The 20,598-nt window shown below is 37.5% G+C and overlaps 1 protein-coding gene across 3 annotated transcripts in view; it reads right to left on the bottom strand.

The window, feature by feature from the left end:
• Positions 1-342: 342 nt before the first annotated feature.
• The window catches only part of rbfox3a (RNA binding fox-1 homolog 3a), a gene marked incomplete at its 3' end in the record, with an annotated part of 435,124 nt that continues 414,868 nt past the window's right edge, over positions 343-20,598 (bottom strand). Inside the window, exons 12-16 of one of the 3 annotated variants that reach the window (XM_079388761.1) lie at positions 17,999-18,131; positions 17,492-17,531; positions 14,939-15,003; positions 11,257-11,335; positions 343-706 (exon numbers count right to left, since the gene is read on the bottom strand). In XM_079388761.1, the coding sequence (XP_079244887.1) occupies positions 704-706; positions 11,257-11,335; positions 14,939-15,003; positions 17,492-17,531; positions 17,999-18,131 (320 nt within the window). Of the gene's footprint in view, positions 707-9,178; positions 9,239-11,256; positions 11,336-14,938; positions 15,004-17,491; positions 17,532-17,998; positions 18,132-20,598 lie in introns of those variants that run through there. The other 2 variants (XM_079388762.1, XM_079388760.1) reach the window with 2 other exon arrangements.

Raw genomic sequence — 20,598 nt, 5'->3', positions numbered from 1 at the left:
CTGTGTTCACGACTAAAGGCCTTTTCCTCCGAGGAAGTGATGCAGTTCAACCCATGACAAAGACCTACTGATGGAAGACCCAGCTGTGCCATATATTCAAAGGCTTTGGATGAAGAGGGGTCACATGGAATCGTGTCTGGTGGGTCTTCAGCCTCTCTGTCCAGCCTCCTTGACCCTCCTAGCGCAGGCCGGACAAGGAGGTCAGCGGTGGGAGGGATGTGTGTGTGTGTGGGGGGGAGGGGGGGACCCAACATGTACACCCCCCATCCCCCCCTCCTACAGCACTAATTCATCACTCTGTTGCTAGTTTTGTACTATTTTTTTCTTCGCTTTTTTTTTTGTAACATTTATACATACATATATATCGCTATATAGATATATACACTCATCTTTTTCATCTTTTTGAAACCATAAACTTAAAAAAGTTTAGAAAAATAAAAAGTTTTATGACGACCTCTCCTCTTCTCCTTCACCCCAAAAGGCTGTCCCAGGTGAAAGCTAAGCCCTCTTTTCATCCACAGCTTGGCTGCGTCAGTCTCGCGTCCCCACAGAGATATATAATTCCTTCTCCTGACAGCCTTGGTGTAAGGATTTCCTCAACTTCTTTTTGTATGTTTTTTTTTTTTCATTGACACTTTTCTTCTTTTATCCTTTTTGTTCCTTTTTAGCTGATGCTCTTCTCCATTGTCTTCTTTCTTTATATTTACTAGAAATGCAGAAGAAATAGAGAAAACATGAATTAATCTGCATTGTATGCTGCTGAGGTGCATGCAGACTGTCTTTAACATGCACATACAGTGGGGATCAAAAGTCTGAGACCATTAGTGAAATTGCTTGTGTTTTGCATTTTAATCATTTAATACATTTCCATTCAACATTTTAAGCATGGGAATTTGAAGACAACAATTCAACTGAATGATTCATATGAAACAGTGTTACTATTAATAATAACAATAATATTTAATAAAATATAATTTTTTAAAGTTTCCATTACAAATGTTCTATTTCAAATTATATCAGCATAATGAAATAATTATATCAGCATAATGAAATAATGTAAAAAAAAAATCATAATTTTTCTATTCCAAATTATATTATCATTGTAATAATTTGAAGGAAATCCTATAAAATAATACTAATACTAATAATACTAATTAATACTTACTAATATATAAATATATATATATATATATATACAGTGCCATCCAAAAGTATTGGAACAGTAAAGACAAATTTGTTCTGTTGCCTGTGGAGCCGTTTCAACACATACATGTTTTACCAAATAAAAAGAACAGCACTTTTAGAGTTCATCCCACTCATTGATGTGAGCATAAGTATTGGAACAGTTGCCTCACAGGTCTTTCTAAGTGATCAGCTGTGTCCTGTTGCATTAATTCTTCAGATATTAAAAGCAGAGAATGTGTCGTATCAGTTATATCCATTACTTCTGTATTCTGAATCTTGCATTCGATGATGACACACACAAACCAGGATGAAGATGAGGGAGCTGACTCTGAGAGAAAAGCAATCAATTTGGATGCTAAAAGAAAAGAGGAAATCAATTAGAGCTATAGCAAAAATAAAGGGCATGGAGAAATCAATAGTTTGGAAACCACCAGCGACACCAGCAACCAACAACTACCTGATCGGCTGAGAAAACAACGACAGACAAATCATAAAAGCTGTGAAAATGAACCCTAAAAGACGTGTCTGTAAAATCACCAACAACTTCCAGAAAGCTGGGGTGATGCTCTGACAATCTATTGTCCTCAGGAGACTTTGACAGAGTTACAGATGCTACACAGCAAGATGCAAACCTCTGACCAGCACCAAAAATAGAAAGGCAAAATTAGAGTTTGCAAAAAAGCATTATGCACATAAAAAGTGTTTATGGACCGATGAGACAAAGATTAACCTTTATCTAAGTGATGGGAAAGCAAAAATGTGGAGAAAAAAGGGAAACTGCAATGATCCCAAGCACTGTAAAGCATGGTGGAGGTGGTGTCATGGCATGGGCATGCATGGCTGTCTCTGGAACAGGCCCGCTCAGCTTTACTGATGACTTAATGTATGATGACAGTAGCAGAATGAATTTGGAAGGGTACAAAACAATCTTGCCGACCAATATTCAAGAAAATGCCACAGATTCATTGGGAAGTGCTTCATATTGCATCAGGACAGTGACCCAAAACACCCTGCCAGTTCAGTCAAGGAATTTATAAGGGCAAAGAAATGGAAAGTATTAGATTGCCCAAGTCAATCTCCAGATTTAAATCCGATTGAACATGAATTTCAGCAGCTGGAGAGGAGAGTAAAGGCAGAAACTCCCCAAAACAATCAACAATTGGAATTGGCAGCATTAAAGGCTGGGAAAAGTATTTCAAAGGATGAGACCAAGAGTCTGGTGATGTCTATGGGTCACAGACTCACTGCTGTGATTGTGCGCAAGGGATCTGCAACTAAATAATAGCTTTTAATCTTTTATATCTGCCTTCTGTTCAACTGTCCCAATACATATGTTCACATCAATGAGTGGGATGAACTCTAAAAGTGCTGATATTCTTAGCTGGTAAAACATGTGTGTGTTGAAACAGCTAATAATAAAATGTGACATTCTGTAGTTTTGTCTCATATTCATCTTTTAATCATATTTGCAAATGTATTGACTCCACAGCCAACAGAGCAATTTTGTCTTTACTGTTCCAATACTTTTGGAGGGCACTGTATAGATAGATAGAAACTTTACATTACAAATTATAAGCACATTCAGCTAAAATCAAATATAAATTCCTATGTGTGTAAAGACGTCACATGATCAGTGTCACAATAAATAATGCAGAATCTGAAATATTATTGATTTTACATCATAATTTACAATTTAATCATAAATGTTTGTTTTACTTTTTTTTCCCCCCTAAATCTTGAAACTTAGTTTCCAGGTTTAAATTAGATTCTGAATCCCAGATCTTCAATGTGATCTCAGACTTTTGGACTTGCATGATCTAAAAGAAACTAATTACACAATAAAAATGCAAATCATGCAGAAGGAAACTATATTCTGATTACATTATCTTCCATGCACCGGCTCAATATAAGAAACAATCCTTGGGTGTAACGCTAAACACACATTGTGGAATTATCCCCCAAATCCCGGATTAGAGTAACTGAAGTGAAATGGGGCTCAGCAGGGGGAGCTTCTGCTAAATATTTTGCATAATGAGTGAAGCGGATTGATCAGAGGCTCAGTGATATCGTTGTAGTCTGAGGAGGATGTTCAATACCAAGCTGAAAAGACGTTCACCGGACAGGAAGAGAAAAGCATAGAGAGAAGAGGAGGAGGAGATTCCGGGGTGTCCTGGGGGCTCTCATCCTGACAGAAGCTCTCTAATTCAGGGAGATGTGGTGCCGTGTGGAGGAGCCTCAGAAGAGGGAGCGGGCTGACTTTAATTTTAACATGGCTTTGTAGTTCTTCACCCATCCTTGGAGGAGCACACAGATGTGCTCCGGCATACTGATCACGCCCATGATGGGCCTCTGTTCTCTGCTTGGGGCATAATATCTCTGGAACAGATATGGGAGGCTCCTCAAGTTTTTGCTTGACAAACATGAACAGAAATCGACTGAGGGAGACGTAAAACTGTTGGTGGGCAGCCATGTCGATGGAAGCCAAACACGCTTGTAACATGATACATGCTAAGCCTCCTTTTCAACATCCAAGTGCTATCGACTATGTAATTCACAAAACTGACAGCTATTACAGGCAATAAAATAAAATACAGACAATAAAATATATATATAATTAAATAGCAAAACAGAAAAGACACATATAGTTATAATTTTCCTTTTATTTAGACACAAAAATTGCTAAGTATTACTTGTTTGTATTTTATGTACATAGCTTTAACTACTGAATCTTGAAGTCCAAAAACAAATGGTACCAGTTGGATTTTAACAGATGAGGCGATTCATATAAGATGAAAATTTCACAATGTAAGCCTACATGAAAATGACAGCAAGTACACATTTAATACTACAGGTTATACATATAAAAGATGACTGCGATATGTGCTCACATATATATATATTTATATATAGTATTATGTACAAAGAGTACAGTTTTTGCTTACATTTTTTTAAAAACATTTTTTAAAAATCCCCTGACAGAAGAAAATTGCACAATGAAACAGCACATGGAATAGACACAATTTTAAATGACAGAAAGTTAATTAGGTAACAGCAGATATAATATTAAATTGCATTATTGTCCGGTGTGACCCAGTTTGAGTCTATTATTGACACAATTCTATGCTAGTTAAGCCGTTGCATTAAGCACGTAAAATAAACAATTATATTACATTATTAACTTCTATGTAATGTTTCAATAAATAAATAAATGCAATACAAAATAGCTTTTTAGCTTATACTCCATTCTGACAGACCTCTCAGTAAATTAACATTTGTGCCATCAAATTGAGAGAGATGAAAATCTGCTGCTATGTGGACTGGCCTCTGGCCCAGGGTGCCATCTTACAAATCACTGCATTAACAGAGCTAATTAAACAGGCAATCTTTTAATGGCCCACTGCGGCGTCCATGCAAGACGGAGACTTCCATCTTGTCAATCTGCAAGCTCACACATCCGTTTAGATGACTGCAAACTGTCTCCTCAGCAATCATTTTGTGCTCAGCACGGTGTTTTCTCTCTCTGCCTAAATACTGGAATTAAATAAATGGGTGATTGAGTCCTAATATAGTCTCTTGATTAGTTTAATTGTCTGAAATAGAGATGGAAATGCCTTAGTCAGGAATATGGTAGTCTTTTGCATGAATTAACTCAATCAGATTCATTTACAATTCTGCATAGATATTTAACAAGAGGAAGAGTGGTTTATACGGTTTTAGGACTAACTAAACGTGTGGCTGGAAGCACCGAACATAATGCGTTTTTGATTTCAAAAAGCCTCATAAACGAGCACTCCTCAGAAAATGTTAATGCAACAATGTCAATTAAAATTGTGTCTCCCACATAGATGAAACTGAGGTCAGAGGGCAGCATAAATACCTTCCCGATGTATGGAAAAAGGACATATATTTAAATAGCTCAACAACACACAGCACAGAGTTAATGACTCACATCTGGACATAAGATGCTCTCTCCTCTCCTCATAAAAGGTATAAACTATTTTGTTTTAAAGCCTATTATATTCTATTATATAAAATGTCACCATGTAATATTCTTAAGGGTGTATAATAAGTTTACAAAAGAAAGGACTTTGTACTTTGTATGTTTAACACACAATGGCAATGTTTTCATATGCCACACCTGTCTTGTTTTTCATTTTTCAATTGATAAACACCAACAACACATTGTTCAAAGACAGACATGATAAAAATGTTAAGAAAAATAAGCTTGAATAGAGAAAATAAAATCACAATGTTATTTACAGTGCACGTTAATTCTTTTGAGCAACATTCGAGTATTCCATTTCCACAGAGGAGATTTTAGCTTTTGCATTTTGTTGTTTCAAACCTGTATAAGTTTCTTTCTTCTGCTGAACACATACGATATTTTGAAGAATGTTGGTAACCAAGCAGTCGCCGGTAGCCATTGACTTCCACAGCATTTTTTTCCCAATGTAAATCAATGGCTACTGGCAACTACTACCAACATTCTTCAAAATATCTTCTTTCGTGTTCAACAAGAAAGAAATTCAAACAGGTTTGGGACAACTTTTCATTATTTCTGGATGAACTATGCCTTTAAACTCTTGTTTGCTGTGGCACCTGCACAGTTTTAACCACTGTACAGCTCCCTAAACAATTTTTTTTTGCCTTTTTCTTAGAGCCGCATGCTGCACAGGGGAGTAAGGACACATTCGTTTAGGTGAAATATTATGTTGCGCTGTAGATTTCTCCCTACAAAGGTGGAAAAAAGCAATGCATCTAATCTATGTTTTACAATAGGCTGCTGTGATTTCACACTCACGGGAGAACGGTGTGTCTGGAGAGGCAGCCACAACAGCTATGGTAATAGACTGAGCAGAACTGCTCTGCCACGCGCCTGGCTGGCCTAGTGTATCTCCAAATGAGATCAGTGGTTATTGACTCAATGCTGTTATCTTTAATCTGTGGAGTAAATTACTTTGGATGCTGCCTCTCTACCCAGGTTTCTTTCCCCTTCTTCTATAACTCCACCCTTACAATTCCATTTGAGGGGTGCAGGCTGCTATTTACTGGGCCGTGTGTGTGTGTGTGTGTGTGTGTGAGAGACACGAGGACATGATCAACGCCCTGAGGAACCAGGAAACGAGGGAGGCCCTATTTCACTGGGAGGATTACTGCCACCCCCAACTCTTTCTTTCTCATTCTTCCTCTCTCTCGTCTCTAAAGGCCTGGCATGTCTTATCACAGGTTCTGTATAAAGTGTTGGGCCTCAGGGGAATGTCACCTTGGGGGAAAATCTCTCACCTCCATTGAAAAAAGAACGTTGAGGATCATTTGGGTGGGTCTTTATGAAAACAGTTATGATAGGTCAAGATTGAGAGCTTTTAAACCTCATTTTTTACATCTTCCAAAAAAGTCAAATACAGGTCAACATTTTTTTGGTTAATTAAAGTCTGGGTGAATATATTTGTATCATATTTATCAAAACTACAGCCATTCAAAATGTTTGAAATGTAATAATTAAATTCAAACGATTAATCACATCCAAAATAAAATGTTTTGTTTACATAATATCTGTATGTGTGCTGTGTATATTTATTACGTATATATAAATACACACACATGCATGTATATATTTCAGAAAAATATATGTTATGTTTATATATTAAATATATTTATTTATAATATAAATTATATGAATATAAATACAGACATGTAAATACATGTTAATGTTTTCCAAAAATATACTGTATGTGTGTGTATTTATATATACATAATAAATATACACACACATACATATATTATGTAAACAAAAACCTTTATTTTGGATGTGATTAATCGCAATTAATCATTTGACAGCACTAAATTAAATATAATAATATCACTGTTTTACTGTATTTTGATAAAAAAAAATGCTTGGTGCACATTAGAGACTTTAAAAAAAACAAACAAACACCTTACCAACCCCAAACTTTTGAACGTTTGAATATATATTTGTGTGAAAATATATTTACAGAAATGTATTATTAATGAATTATTTTCAGATTTTTGTCTCTTTCCTAATTGTTTCCCCGCACTATATCTTAAATCTTCCCACTCCTATTAGGAAGTCTTAGGCTGGCCTCCCCTCCACATACATTTTGGACTTGACCAATAATGTCCCGAAGATCTATGACCAGTTCACATACTCTCAGTGCTTAACACGTAACTCAACAGCAAATCAATACTGGAACATGTTGTTCAGAACATCAACGGTACTCTCAGTTTCCCAAGGGATGAGGGAGGTTTTTAAAATTTATTTTCAATTTATAAATACCTATAGTCTGTTACATATCTGTATCTTTGTTAGTTAAAATTGGATTAAAAGTTATTTTTGAGCAGACTGTGTCTTCCATATTAACATAAGCATGATGGAGATTTCAGCAATGAGAGGTAATTGCTCCCCTGTCATCTCTGTTGTTGCAGTGGGATTCTGGACATCTCATCAGCTAGAGGGTGCAATAGACCGTGTAGTGGGGAAGTGTTCTCTCTTTCCACATTACCGCATTATGTTTATTTACAGAATGCATTCTGAGCAGCAGAAGCAGCCTTGATTAAGTGTAGGCTCTTTATGTGACATCTAACAGATTAAAACGGAAGGAAACCTTGCTGGAGGCCTTCCTTCATGAATATTTGCTTTGATACAGGCAGACGTGTTTGTATACAGGTTTAGTTAAAAATAGGAAGTTTAAAGATACATTAACACAATATAATACCAGTACTATACTGTTTGATTATGTTATTGTTAGATATTTTATTGTTATTATTGCATGTAAAAAATAAAATTAGATTTGCGTATAAGGAAACTAACCAGATATGCTGATTTTATTGCTTTGTTAAAATGAAAAGCAAAAAGAAAACTTAAATTATTATCATTATTTCCAGTTTAATAGTAAAATAATAATAATAGATAATTTTTTATTTTATTTCTAAATATTATTATTTCTGCTTTAAAATATAATAGATTATTTTCTTTCTTTTTTCTTTTCTTTTTTAATTAAATTAATAATAATAATAATAATAATAATAATCATTTATTGTATTGAAAAAACCCATAAAATGCATCTTTAGTCCATCTGTGGAAATGGAATACTTTTAACTAAATATAAAAAAAAACACAAAAAACCCCATTGACATCTAACTTGACATCAATCTCCCCAAATGACATACAATTGCAATAATACAGACAATAAATGTTCATTGAGATATATAACAGTACGTCAATGTGAAAGAGGGTGTGAGTGACAGAGAATTATTCTTCATGAAGGGTCCATGTAGCTAACTATCAGTTTTAACACTGCTACAATATAGTATCGGTAAACAATCATAGACTCCATAAGAGAAAGCCAGAGCTTTGTAAAGAATGTTTATATCCATATTTCCCTTTGATATTTACTAGAGAAAAAAATTGTAAGGCTATATTAATAGTTTACAGATAGCGTACGCAAACCTTAGAGGTTTTTCTTTTCATATTTTAATGAATAGCAGTCATCGCCACTTCTAACAAGTGGGTGTTCAGTGGGGCCTTTAATGCAAAGACTGCAAAAATACGTATGCGAGTCTAGCGCTGCTGTTGTTTTGCTCAAGTTGCTCATTGCTGTGCCATTTAGTAAGGCAAATAAACTGACTTCCTGGCCCACTCCCTGTCCACATAAATCAGCTGAGCTCATGCCCATAAATCTACGGCGCGACTAAATGAGAAAACCCATTGGACAGCATCCACCCCCCCTCTCCCTCTGTCACTCAGCCCCTCCCCTACCGGACCACACATTTCAATACAAACAAAACAGATTCCAAATCAATAGCCAAGCAACAGAAATGCTGGATAACCACAGGTTGATAAGAAGAGCTTTAGCCCAAATGTGACTGTTCTGGGGAAGGTTCGCTTATGACCCGGAGGCGTTTTGCTCTATTGAACGTAGAGGCGGTTGGGTTGTTTGTTTGTGTTTGTTTTCTTTTGTTTGTTTGTTTGTTTGGATTGATTCTCTCTCTAGTAGGGTGTGAAGCGACTGTAACCTCCTCTGTAAAGGCTAGCCTGCAACATCAAAGATGAAAAAACAAAAAGGACCCAATCAGTGTTAAATAGATTCTTTGGGGTGAACAGTGGTTGAAATTTTCTTCCCTTTCGTCTCAAGTTTGGAAAGAAATTACGCTGTGAATTTCAGCTCGGATGGGTGTCAGAGTTCAGAGTTTCATGGATCAACCGGGTAACGACTAAAACAGCCCAGTGCGTTTCATCAGTTGCTCTGGATCGAACCTCTCCATCATGGCCGTCTGGCCCTCAGGTTGATCTGATTGGAGACATATAACACACACTACTTTCTCAGACCTCTCCTTAACCGGACTGCAGTAGTGCCCTCCTCTGCTCTTGTCAAATACAAATACTTTAAATGCTCTATGCGCTGTTCTCCTCAGCTCCGACCCTGTGCAAAATACACACGCCTTAAACATGGCATGAATTCTGTTCTAACAGAGAGCAAAGCAAACTAAGTTTTTTTTCGAACCCTCTGAGGGGCTCATTATTAAATACTTTTTACTTGTGATCTGCTGGGCAAATATGATTTAATGATATTCATTTCATTCTCAGCAGGCTCAGTGCAAGTACTGAGAGGAGTTCTGCTCATTTGAGTCGCAACCGGTTCGGTCCTGACATCGCTGAGAACTCTGAGTGCCCACTTCAGCCCCCCTGCGGCCCTCGTTCAACCGGAGGAGCGCTGAAGGATATTTGCTATGCCTTAACGTGGCAAATTGAAGTCTTGAGAAAGGGAGGAAAATTTGATAAAAAAAAGAAAGAAAAGGAGGCAAAAAAGCAACACAGGCCACAATTTTAATTAAGTAAATGAAGAGGAAAAAAATGGTCTTAATTAATGAAAGCTTTTAGCTAGCAGCTGCACCGGGGAATAGTACGGTTTTGAGAATCACACGGATGTCGACTTGGTAAATTCCAGTCATTTGTCTTAGGCAGAGTGTTTGTCCAATAAGCCTCATGGGCAGGGGGAGGTGGGTGCGATGGAATCTTTTTTTTTTCCCCGTCGTTCTTCCTCTATCTCTCGCCTTTTCTTTAATCTCCCTCGGCACGCTGCTGCATGCGCTTGATGGTCGTTAATCTTGAGAAAAGTCCCGACCAACAGCGGCAAAAAAACAAATCATAAAGAGTTTTCTCTTTTTGTGTTCAGATAGGAGTTTGAGAATTTTTCATCTTTGATGTTAGCTGCAAAAGCTAGCTAAAAACAAACATTAACGGGATGACGATCCCCACATTTGCTGATATGCAAAGGAAAGTGTCTCATTTGGAAGGTCTAATCAAGTGTCAGTACGCTGGATTACCCCAATGCATTTAATGAGATACAAAGTGCCCAGGATCCATCTTGACAAACTGTCACATACACATATATCAGCTGATGAGTCTCTGAATATATAAACATATATCTATAGTCCTGACAATAATAATGCAAATGTAAACAGGGTCCAAAATTAACACTTTCCAACTGCCAAATACAAGTATAAATCGGCTTTGGCGAATAAATAATACACTTCGCCAGTTGGCCAGTTGCAAAGGATGATTCCTAATGTAGCTAAAGAAAGCGATTAAAATAAAAAAGGTACTATCATCTACCAATAAATAGATAAATCAAAAATTGTTGTGGCTTGCAAAGTTGTTATATAAGTACAAAAAGAGCAATACAATCATATTGTATATATTTTTAATTATTATTTATTTATTTTAAAAATAATTACATATAATGTATGCATAAATAAAGCTAATTTATGGCTGGTCATTTTGGACCCTGAATATGATCATGCACAATATTAATACTTCAGCCACCCCAGCTAAATATTTTCAGCTCACAGCACATCCTTCAATCAGTTTTATAATATTTACAGTAATACTATTCATAATTCCATTACATTTAACAGAATGCACAGTGATATCTTTCAGCATTATTATGGTTACACTGGACTCTGCCTTGTACTGTATGTTGTTGGGGTGCTTGGGTCTGTGTAATGTTAGGGCATGGATGAATGTTTCATGCATCAGGTTTCTAGACTCACCATAGTGCCCACACTGTACGTGGCTGCAGGTCCAATCGTGTGGTGATAAGGGTCTGCTGTTGCATAGACTCTGCCATAGCTGCAGGGAAAGGAAGAAACGGAAAGGGCACTGAAGCTTCGAAAAGATGGTATGCTCCAGTGAACGCTGTTCATTTAACTAGACCCATTATCACTACACCCTCCCTCCCTCTCTCTTGCACTCTTTTTCTTTTTGTCTGATAAAAATGCAATCACTGGCTTGCCATAAATACATGGTATAAAGGTAAGAGTGTGTTAAAAGTGATAGGTGCTCTGTTATTGTTTTGAAGTAAAAGTATTTTATCTTATGAGCATGTGGTAAAGTTATATTGGTCAGAGAGGGAGAAGACAGAAAAAACACAGCAGAGTAGAAAAGAAAAGAAAACTGAAAACAGAAATGAAGAACCAACAGAAGCATTGCAGGCTCATTTCTTCCATGCAGTACACTTTTATGTCCCTAACATGCTGGATAAGTGCATTGAGTGCATGTTGCCATTTTATTTAATTTTCTTTCTAATCAAAATGTTGTGTAATTATTTTTTATATTCTCAACATCATTTTCTATGTACACTTTCCATATAATTCATTTTTTCATGTTATAATCCCTTTAAACTATCAAAAGCGACCAGGAAGTGACACAATTATGGTGGAAAAAGAAATAGCACACACACACACAAAACATTTTTTTGCAAAGGATTCGATCACTTATGTGATGGTTTATGTTATTCATTTATATTCTTATTTGAAATATGATTAGACAAATATGTATCATTAAAAATGTAAACATAAAAATACAAAAATATATGAATGAATTTAGTTTTCATGCTTGTGTAAGCAAGTAAATAATCAAGTTTAAATAGATAAATAAACACATTTTCTATAAATACTTCCTTAAATGACAACAAGCATAATACTTCCATTAAATGACATAGCAAATTCAAACTTTCAAAGTTACAAAGTTCTAAAAGTACTGCAGAACAGGAAGGACCCAGCAAGGAAAGAGATGTATGAATGCTTTGGAGTTTGTGTTGTTGTGCGTGTGCATTAAAAAAGCGAGTGAAGGAGGCAGAGAGTTTATGTTCACAGCTCTCTTTATCCTTTTCATGCTCCTTTGCCCTCTCTTGTTTACCCAGGCTGCACTGTAAAGAGGCAAAGGGCTGGTGGCGGCGGTGGCGTTCTCTGACTCTTTTCATTGGTACCGATTTGGAACTAATTCCTCCAAGATGGGCCTTACTTCCTTTATTTATTTATTAACCCCCAGCACTTCCCTTCTTCATTTGTTGACTTTCCCTACAAACACATGCTTGCAAATGAGGGCCTGTGGGGAGCAGATAAGGCAGTCCGAGCCGGGTGCCGAGGGCACAGACTGAGAGAGGAGAAAAGCGGAGAGAGGGGGGAAATCCTGGGCCCAGACATGCTATTACATATGGAAATACTATCGGATCTGACCAGGTTTTTGTCGTCCGAGATTATTACAACATCAAAGGTCAGGCCAGCTCAGAGGAGTGAGAGAGCCAAGCGGAGGGGATTTTAACTGCTTGTGACAGACAGTGCAGACGAGGCTGGCTGGGAATCTCCGTAACACTTCAGCCGGGCCGGGCTACTTAATCTGCAGCTTAACCGGGCAGCGGGAATGACCCACTCCAAAGTAAACCTGGATAGCTAGTTCCATTCAAAAAGAGTGATTTTTCTCCTTTAAAATGGATTCCATTTGATAATTAAGTGATAGTTCACCTAAAAATGAAAATACTGTCATCATTTACTCATCTGTGACTTTCTTTCTTTTGAGGAACACAAAGATTTTTACGGAGTTGTAAATAAAGATTTTTGGAGTATGTTTCACAACAAAATACTATTTAATTTTTTATATTTAAAAATGTCATGTTTAATTCAACGTGTTATTTGCCGTTTCTAAATTTGGTAACATTTTCTCAATGAAAATCACTTCTACACCATTTTTTTTTTCTGTGTGTGAAAAATGTTCACAACCAAACAGTTTTGGTGACTATTTACCTCCATTTTACGAACAAAAAATACATTTTTCAAAATATCTTCCTTTATGTTCCACAACAGAAAATTTATACTGGTTTGGAACAACATAAGACGAAACACAAAATCATTCACTTTTGTGTTAACTGTCCCTTTAAGCAATATTTTTTTAAAAGGAAAGCTATGCAAATAATTTTTTTCATCATTCTGCTGCTCCCATCCCATATGACTTTCATTCGTCTGGGGAACCCAAAATAAGTTATTTTGAAAAATGTCCCAGTGCTTGTTTTTGTTCATGGAAGTCAATGGAATCTAATGTTATTTTGAAATCCACTGACTTCAAGTAGGGCTCGCTGCAGTCCACAACATCCAGGGGGCGTGGTTGGATCCACATCTAGGGGGTGGAGATTGGTAGGTTTAGGGGTGGATATGGGGTGGGTTTAGGGATCAGGGGGTGGAGATGGGTAGGTTTAGGTATATGTAAGGTGGGAGGAGTTGGATCTGGATCCAACCATGCCCCCTGGATCTTGTAGGCTGCAGCGAGACGCTTCTCACTGACTTTGATTGTATGGACAAAAACGTTTGAAAAATTCTTCAAAATATCTTCTTTTGTGTTCCGCAGAAGAAAGTAAGTCGAGTGAGTAAATGATAAGGGAATTAATACTCTGTTAAGAGGTGAGTTCAGGAGTCTGTGTCATTTAAACACTTACTTTAAACCCCTCTGCCATGACATATCAAATTAGAGTGCGAAACGCACAGCTGGCTTATGTGAAAGCAAGGAGCTGAACGACAAGCGAATCAGAAAGAGCTAGAGAGAGAAAAGGAGAGTTGGAGGGAAAGAGGGGACGCGGGAAGGGGCTGAAATAAGTGCGGTGGAATGTCAGTCTTGTCACCTGCTCTGATGTGGATCTGTGCTTGGCTCTGATAAATCTTACATTATCTGGGCTCTTCAGGCTGGCAGGCAGGGCCGTGCCTTATCGGCACTGACACGCTCAATCTTGCCTAGATTAAACCAGTGCCTGGCCTGATCCAACCTGACAGGGTCCCCACAGGTCCTGGATAAATTACTGACAACCCTGCACCACCTTCGTCTTCACACACACATACACACTCAACCCTGTGGCCTGAAGTGAGTAAGCTAAGTGGTTACGGAAATTCAGGTTGAATTCAAGTTTAAAGGGCGAGAGTGTATCGAAGATAGGGAAGCAAAGTCTAAATGATCTAATTTAACCCAGTTTAATAAGAGAGCAGATCTGTAAACTCATGCCAATCTTTCAGAGCTGAGGAAAACACTTTTCAGAATGACTTCAGAACTCAAATGCAGTAATTTTTCTTTTCTTTTATTTCCAAGAATAAATAAATGGCTTTTATACTATCACTGTGTGGAAGCCAAAGCAAATACTTTGTCTATATTCATTTTTTTTAATTTCTGTATTTTTTTTTAATTGTCTCTGAAACTGGATAGCTAGTTCCATTCATATTCAAAAAGTGTTGGTTTTGATTAGATAATTAATAATTAGTTCACTCTGTGATATCTTATTGAAAATTCTCAAAAACTGTATTTAGATGCCTTCGGGTCCAAAATACATAGACCCAAATCACCAGTGTTGTTTTAATGGGGTCTTTAAGCATCAACCAAATAATAAAAGACAGACAGAAAGCAAAGGACTCTTACCTGTCACTGTAGGCTGCTGCAGCTGCTGCGGCTGGTTGGGCATATCTGTATGCTGCATAGCCACCCTGTCAATTACATAAGGACATCCGTCAAACACATGCCATTTTTACATGAAATTTTTAGAACCATCTGTCCACAATACAACTGGACTGTTCATACATTATCCCATCTCTTTGCAGATCCTATCAACGCCGTGAATCCCAAAAGCTCAGTTACAACCTTAAGAGTGCTGCTGAAAAGCCCTGTCAATGCTCACTAAAATCAACGCTGAGTGATTTAGGTGGTATTTAGTTTGCCAATACAGCTTTTTGTGAAGCCTTTTTGTTTAATGGGGAATTGTCAGATTGACTGCATTAGCTCTTCATATAGATCTCGGCACAGATGCCTAACAGCCTGAGTCCGAAAGCGAACCATCTGAGCGTCTTCACTTATCTACGCTGAGTGCAGCAATAGAGGTGCAACCAACGGCTTGTCTTTCCAGTGTGCATCAATCCCATCAATTGAAATGGCAGGGCTGGGCAACTATCGATCAGCATGGTAAGTGGCAATCTGGTATAAACAATTAAAATCAGTCAATGTTTGCTTACTGCGAATGAACCAAATGGAAGATTTGGCTGAAGCTATTGAAGGGGCCTTTTAATTAATGTGACCGGCCAATACAAGTCTCCTGGCTCCATGCCCAGGGGAGCGGTCTTGACACACACAACGTGCTCATCCGTGGATGGAGAACGGCACAAGACAACACTAAATATTGCTTGTATAAGCATTAGATGACATCTGACAACGCTATTAATTGCTCCATTCAAGCTAGCTATTAATAAGCGTGTTGTAAGCAGCATCAAATGACATTAGCTGAGACTGTTAGCCACAAGACCCGTCGTCTGTTAGTCTTCACGGGGTGACGTTTTGTGCTTACACTCCAAACATGCCAAGCTTTAAACAACGGGGAATGTATTTGCTGTGAGCGAGTATCTAAGTGGCTGGGGTGTTTATTGAAGTGTCTGTTTTAATGAAATGTAGCTCCGCTCTTTGTTATTTTTGCACGCTGACATCACTGGTACATTATGTGAATAATCGCGGTGCCAGAGCTCGTGCAGGACTGAGGCATCGCAGATACAGGACTGCACGCTGAATTATAGATGCTCTCATTTATTTTTCAGCTCGGGATTAATGTCCGATGCTACTCTGCTAAGATCAAATGTTTAGCTACTGGAGTCGAAGAAAAATCAGGTCACAGAAGATTGTGTACATGGATTCTGTAGAAGTTACAGCTTCCTAATTATGTCATTATTTACTCAGCTTTTTATTTACAAAGCATTTATTTGAAATGCATTGAAACATTGTAAGTGTATTTACAGACAATTTAATGCATCCTAGGTGAATAAAAGTGTTATTATTATTATTTTAAACTTTAGACTTTCAAACGGTAGTGAATATATTGAACATGAGTCTTAATGACTACATTAACAGTGCTCTTTTAGAGCTCGACAGCACCTGATCACTACAAACTGCCATTGTATGTGAAGAAAACATCAAGTTACATGGTGAAGACCGATTAAATATTCAACATACAGGTTTGGAATAACATTAATGTGAGTAATCTTTATTTGAACTATTCCTTTATAAGTTACCTAAACTTCAGGTTACTCGAAAAGTTGAAGGGGTGGTCCACAGAGAAGGATTCTGACTTTATTGGCAAGCAAACACTACGTGTGTTCGTCAAAATCCGTTCGACTATGAGATCTATCTGGGACTGTAGCCACGGACCTGGCTACGAGTTTGCAAACTTGGCGGCAAACATACTATTGTGCGTGCCAGGTAAAGGCATCGCAGTTACGTCCACGTTCATTTGTCTTGTTTTAGATCTAAATGTTGAATTAATTTCCATTTTTCATGCAGTGAAATAATCCTGGGAAGGGGAGGCACACTCTCTGATCACCTGACTGACTAATACGTTCTGACGGCCTGTCAAAACAATAGGGCCTGGGCACAATCTCTGGCTGTAGCGTGAGGCCTTTGGGCTGTATTTTAATGGAAGCTGAGGGAAAGGCGGATCAAACGCGTGCCATAAATGAAAACAAAAACACTGTAACGTCGACTTCATCAACTTGATCAGGCATGATTTTCCACCCACTTAGAGCAAAACCAAGCAGCGGTGGAGATAAAATGTGGAAGAATGAGATGTTAGGTGCGTAGGGGGGTTCGTTTTTGGTTCATTCCACACTGTACATGTTAGCATTATCCTAAAATCCACAGAGATCATCTACAGGCTTCAAAGGAAGCCAAGTTGGAAGTGGTAGAGCCATGTGCGATTTCATTGTGTCATGTAACGGTATGCACAAGGGACGCTAACAAGGCTTTTAGTACACCACAAACAGCCATCCTGGTGGATTTGCACATGGTGACTTGAGCTGACCCTTGGCCTTATGAAAGATTCAGCACCAGCTGCTCAGGTTAGGCTCAGCGAACGCGAGCAACGTGAGCAACGTGTTGGCTTCTTTTACAGAAACAGTGGAAAAAACATCAGAATGGGGAAAAACAGGGCATACTCACATAGATCTCAGCACCGTAGAAGCCATCTTGGTAGACCACACTGTAAAAACACAACAAGAAATAGCAAAACACAATACATCAGAGCCGAACATCCATGGAGTTTCTTCACGCTGTAAAGAAAAGAAAATTATGCAGCAATGCATTCATTCGGCAGACAAAACAATGCAGTCCAGACTGTGAGGAAGGGAAAAAAATTGAGCAGATTAGGAAAGATGGCCATTTTCTGTGCTTAGAGAAAAACAATGTTGCTTTATAATGGGCTTTGCTCTGTCTTGTCACTGGGGAAAACCGGTAGAGCTCGCCATTAGAATGTAACGCACTTTATAGCCATCAAGCGGTCATGTTGCAGGTTAAGGCGGTAGCACATATAATGCGAAAATGGCCCTTTGATAACAGCACTTTTAAGTGCTGAATTTTACCTAATAACGGCCTCAGGCTTGGATGGCAAAACAAAGTGAGCCATTTGCAGATACTGTATGTTTATGTTTTGGATGAAGAGTTACTCACGCTCCGTAAGCAGGAATGGGAGGAGGTGGAGGTACGGCGCGGAACGTGTTGTAGACGGCACGACCTCTGCCTCTCAAGTGGGCGCCCCTGTAAGCCACCGTCGCCCCTGTGGTGGGATAGGGTAAGCCTGCCACTGGAAGAAAAGGAGAGAAGAAAGAAGGTGACATAAGCTTTTGCTTCTAAGAGGCACACCTGTCACCGCCAATCGGCTTTCAGTCGGTAGTGTGACAACACACTGTCATCCTAAAATGTGATGCTTTAAAACAACTCCGACAGATGTCAAACGGTGCGTCATGTTGGCACAACACATCAAGCATGGCAGCATGATACAGCCAGTGATTCTCAACTGGGTTTGCTTCAGGACCCAGATTTGTGGCAACCTGATACAGTTAAAAGTGTGTTTATCCTACAAAAGTAAAAAAAAAAAAAAAAAAGGCATTCAAAATCAAAAGGTGATATTTATTAAAGGTCCACTATTGAATTCTGAGATTTATGATGATATGGTTGAAACATAAAATTGCACGTTACTTGTGGAGGAAGTGATAGCTAATACGACAAGCTGTTAATTAGTTTCTTGATATGGCAGATAATTGATAAACGATCAATATTGGTATTACATTAAAAATTATAATAAATGTATTAAAATAGTATGTTAAAAAATATATATAATACAAATATTAAAATAAATATATTAATTTAATAAAAAATATTAAACAAATAACAAATATGGTTTTCTGGGCTTACTGCCAACATTTGTGGCTGGAATATAAAATTGCAAGTTACTTGTGGATCAACTGATTCATTAATATTACAATTCTGGTTGATATTTATTTTCATGTTAATGACAGATAATTAAAAATGTCTATTAAAATAATATTAAACTAAATATTAAGTTAACATTTTAAATTCAATTAAAATAATAAATATTTTAAAAATAAATATATTACTAAAACTAAAATCTGCTACAGAAAAACTATGTAAATGCCATATTAGGGAACATTATAATGTACAGTATGAAAAATGGATATCCATGCTAAAGATTACATTTTTTTTTTAATTTTCAGAGTTTTAGTGATCATTACATGATGGCAAAGGTAATCTAAAAAAACCCACCTAAAACACTAATATCAACTTCTGTGCTATCAAGTGTGGTACAGATATATTGTGCATCTGACGCAATAATTGATTTATCATGAAGAATTAAATGAGAGCATAAACAACACAGGCCTAACAATATGCTAAATTCTTAAAAATAATCCACACCAAATGAGAAGCACCACATTGCACTAAACAAAAAATGTCCAGACTTTATTAACTGAATATTTAGCATTAATCTGAGTGCATGGAGAACGAAATGCTAAGGCATCCCTTGTCTGGGGAAGCCTCTCTATTGTGGTTATCTCTGAAAGCTAGAGCGTGGGGTGTGTGTGAGTGTGCCTGGCTGCTCTCCCGCTCTGGAGGGGTGTGTGCGAGGCAGGGGAGATGGTAGGTTGTTGTAGGTGAGACACAAGGTGCTGGCACGCGGGGCTGAGAGAGCAGATGGAGAGGATTGTTTAGAGATGCAATCACAGGCTGGCGTCATCCCTCATCTCTCTCCCCTCACACACTTCCCCAGTCTCACGCCACCACTGGGGCCAGACCCAGCCTGGAGGAGAGCAGGGACAACTCAGGGTCAAGAATGGGAGAGGTGGCAGAGTTGAGAGACAGATAGAGAGAATCAGGCTTTATGCATGTTAAGGAAACATACACGGATGTAAAAGTGAAACAGACAGAATGAAACTTGAAACAGTGTGTGTAACAATAAATAGGTGAAAACATGTCCAGGTCACATTTCACACAGTCTCGGCCACAGATGCCCACAGACTGCCCGCAATCCATTAGATGGATATTGCACATAAAAATGGAAAGCTCTTTCTCAATTTCACAAGCTCTAATCTGACAGGATGACTTTAAGTATAAATACACCTTTTTGGTAACACTTTACAATAAGGTTCCATTAGTTAATATTGGTTTATGTATTAACTAACATGAACGAATAATGAACAACACATTTATTACAGACTTTATTCATCTTTTTTAATGAAAATACAGTCATTCATTGTTAGTTCATGTTAATTCACAGTGCATTAACTAATGTTAACAAGCACAACTTTCAATTTTAATAATGCATTAGTAAATGTTGAAATGAATATTAACTAAGATTAATAAATGCTGTAGAAGGGTTGTTCATTCTTAGTTCCTGTTAACTAAAGTATTTAACTAACAAATGAACCTTATTGTAAAGTGTTAACTTTTTTTAACAGTCTACATTTCAGACATTTTACTCCAAAATCTAAAGAAAAAAAAAAATGATATCATATATTTTAATTTTTTGCTTTGTCATTTTTTCTCGCATCCATGTTTTACTTAATGAGTATGTTTACTTAATTTTTCATTTAATTCAGCATTACTTAATAGCAGTATAGGCGAGTACTATTTATTTTTTAATACTGTATTAATGAGATTTCTGGTATTATAAAGAATGCAAAAATCGTGAGTCTTGATTTAAATCTTAATGATCTTACACTTAAATACTGGTGCAAAATCTGAAAAACAGCACA

Source organism: Barbus barbus (assembly GCF_936440315.1).
Source record: "Barbus barbus genome assembly, chromosome: 32".
NCBI lineage: Eukaryota > Metazoa > Chordata > Actinopteri > Cypriniformes > Cyprinidae > Barbus > Barbus barbus.
Note: the sequence above shows the minus strand (reverse complement) of the source record. Positions and strands in the feature narration are given on the sequence as shown.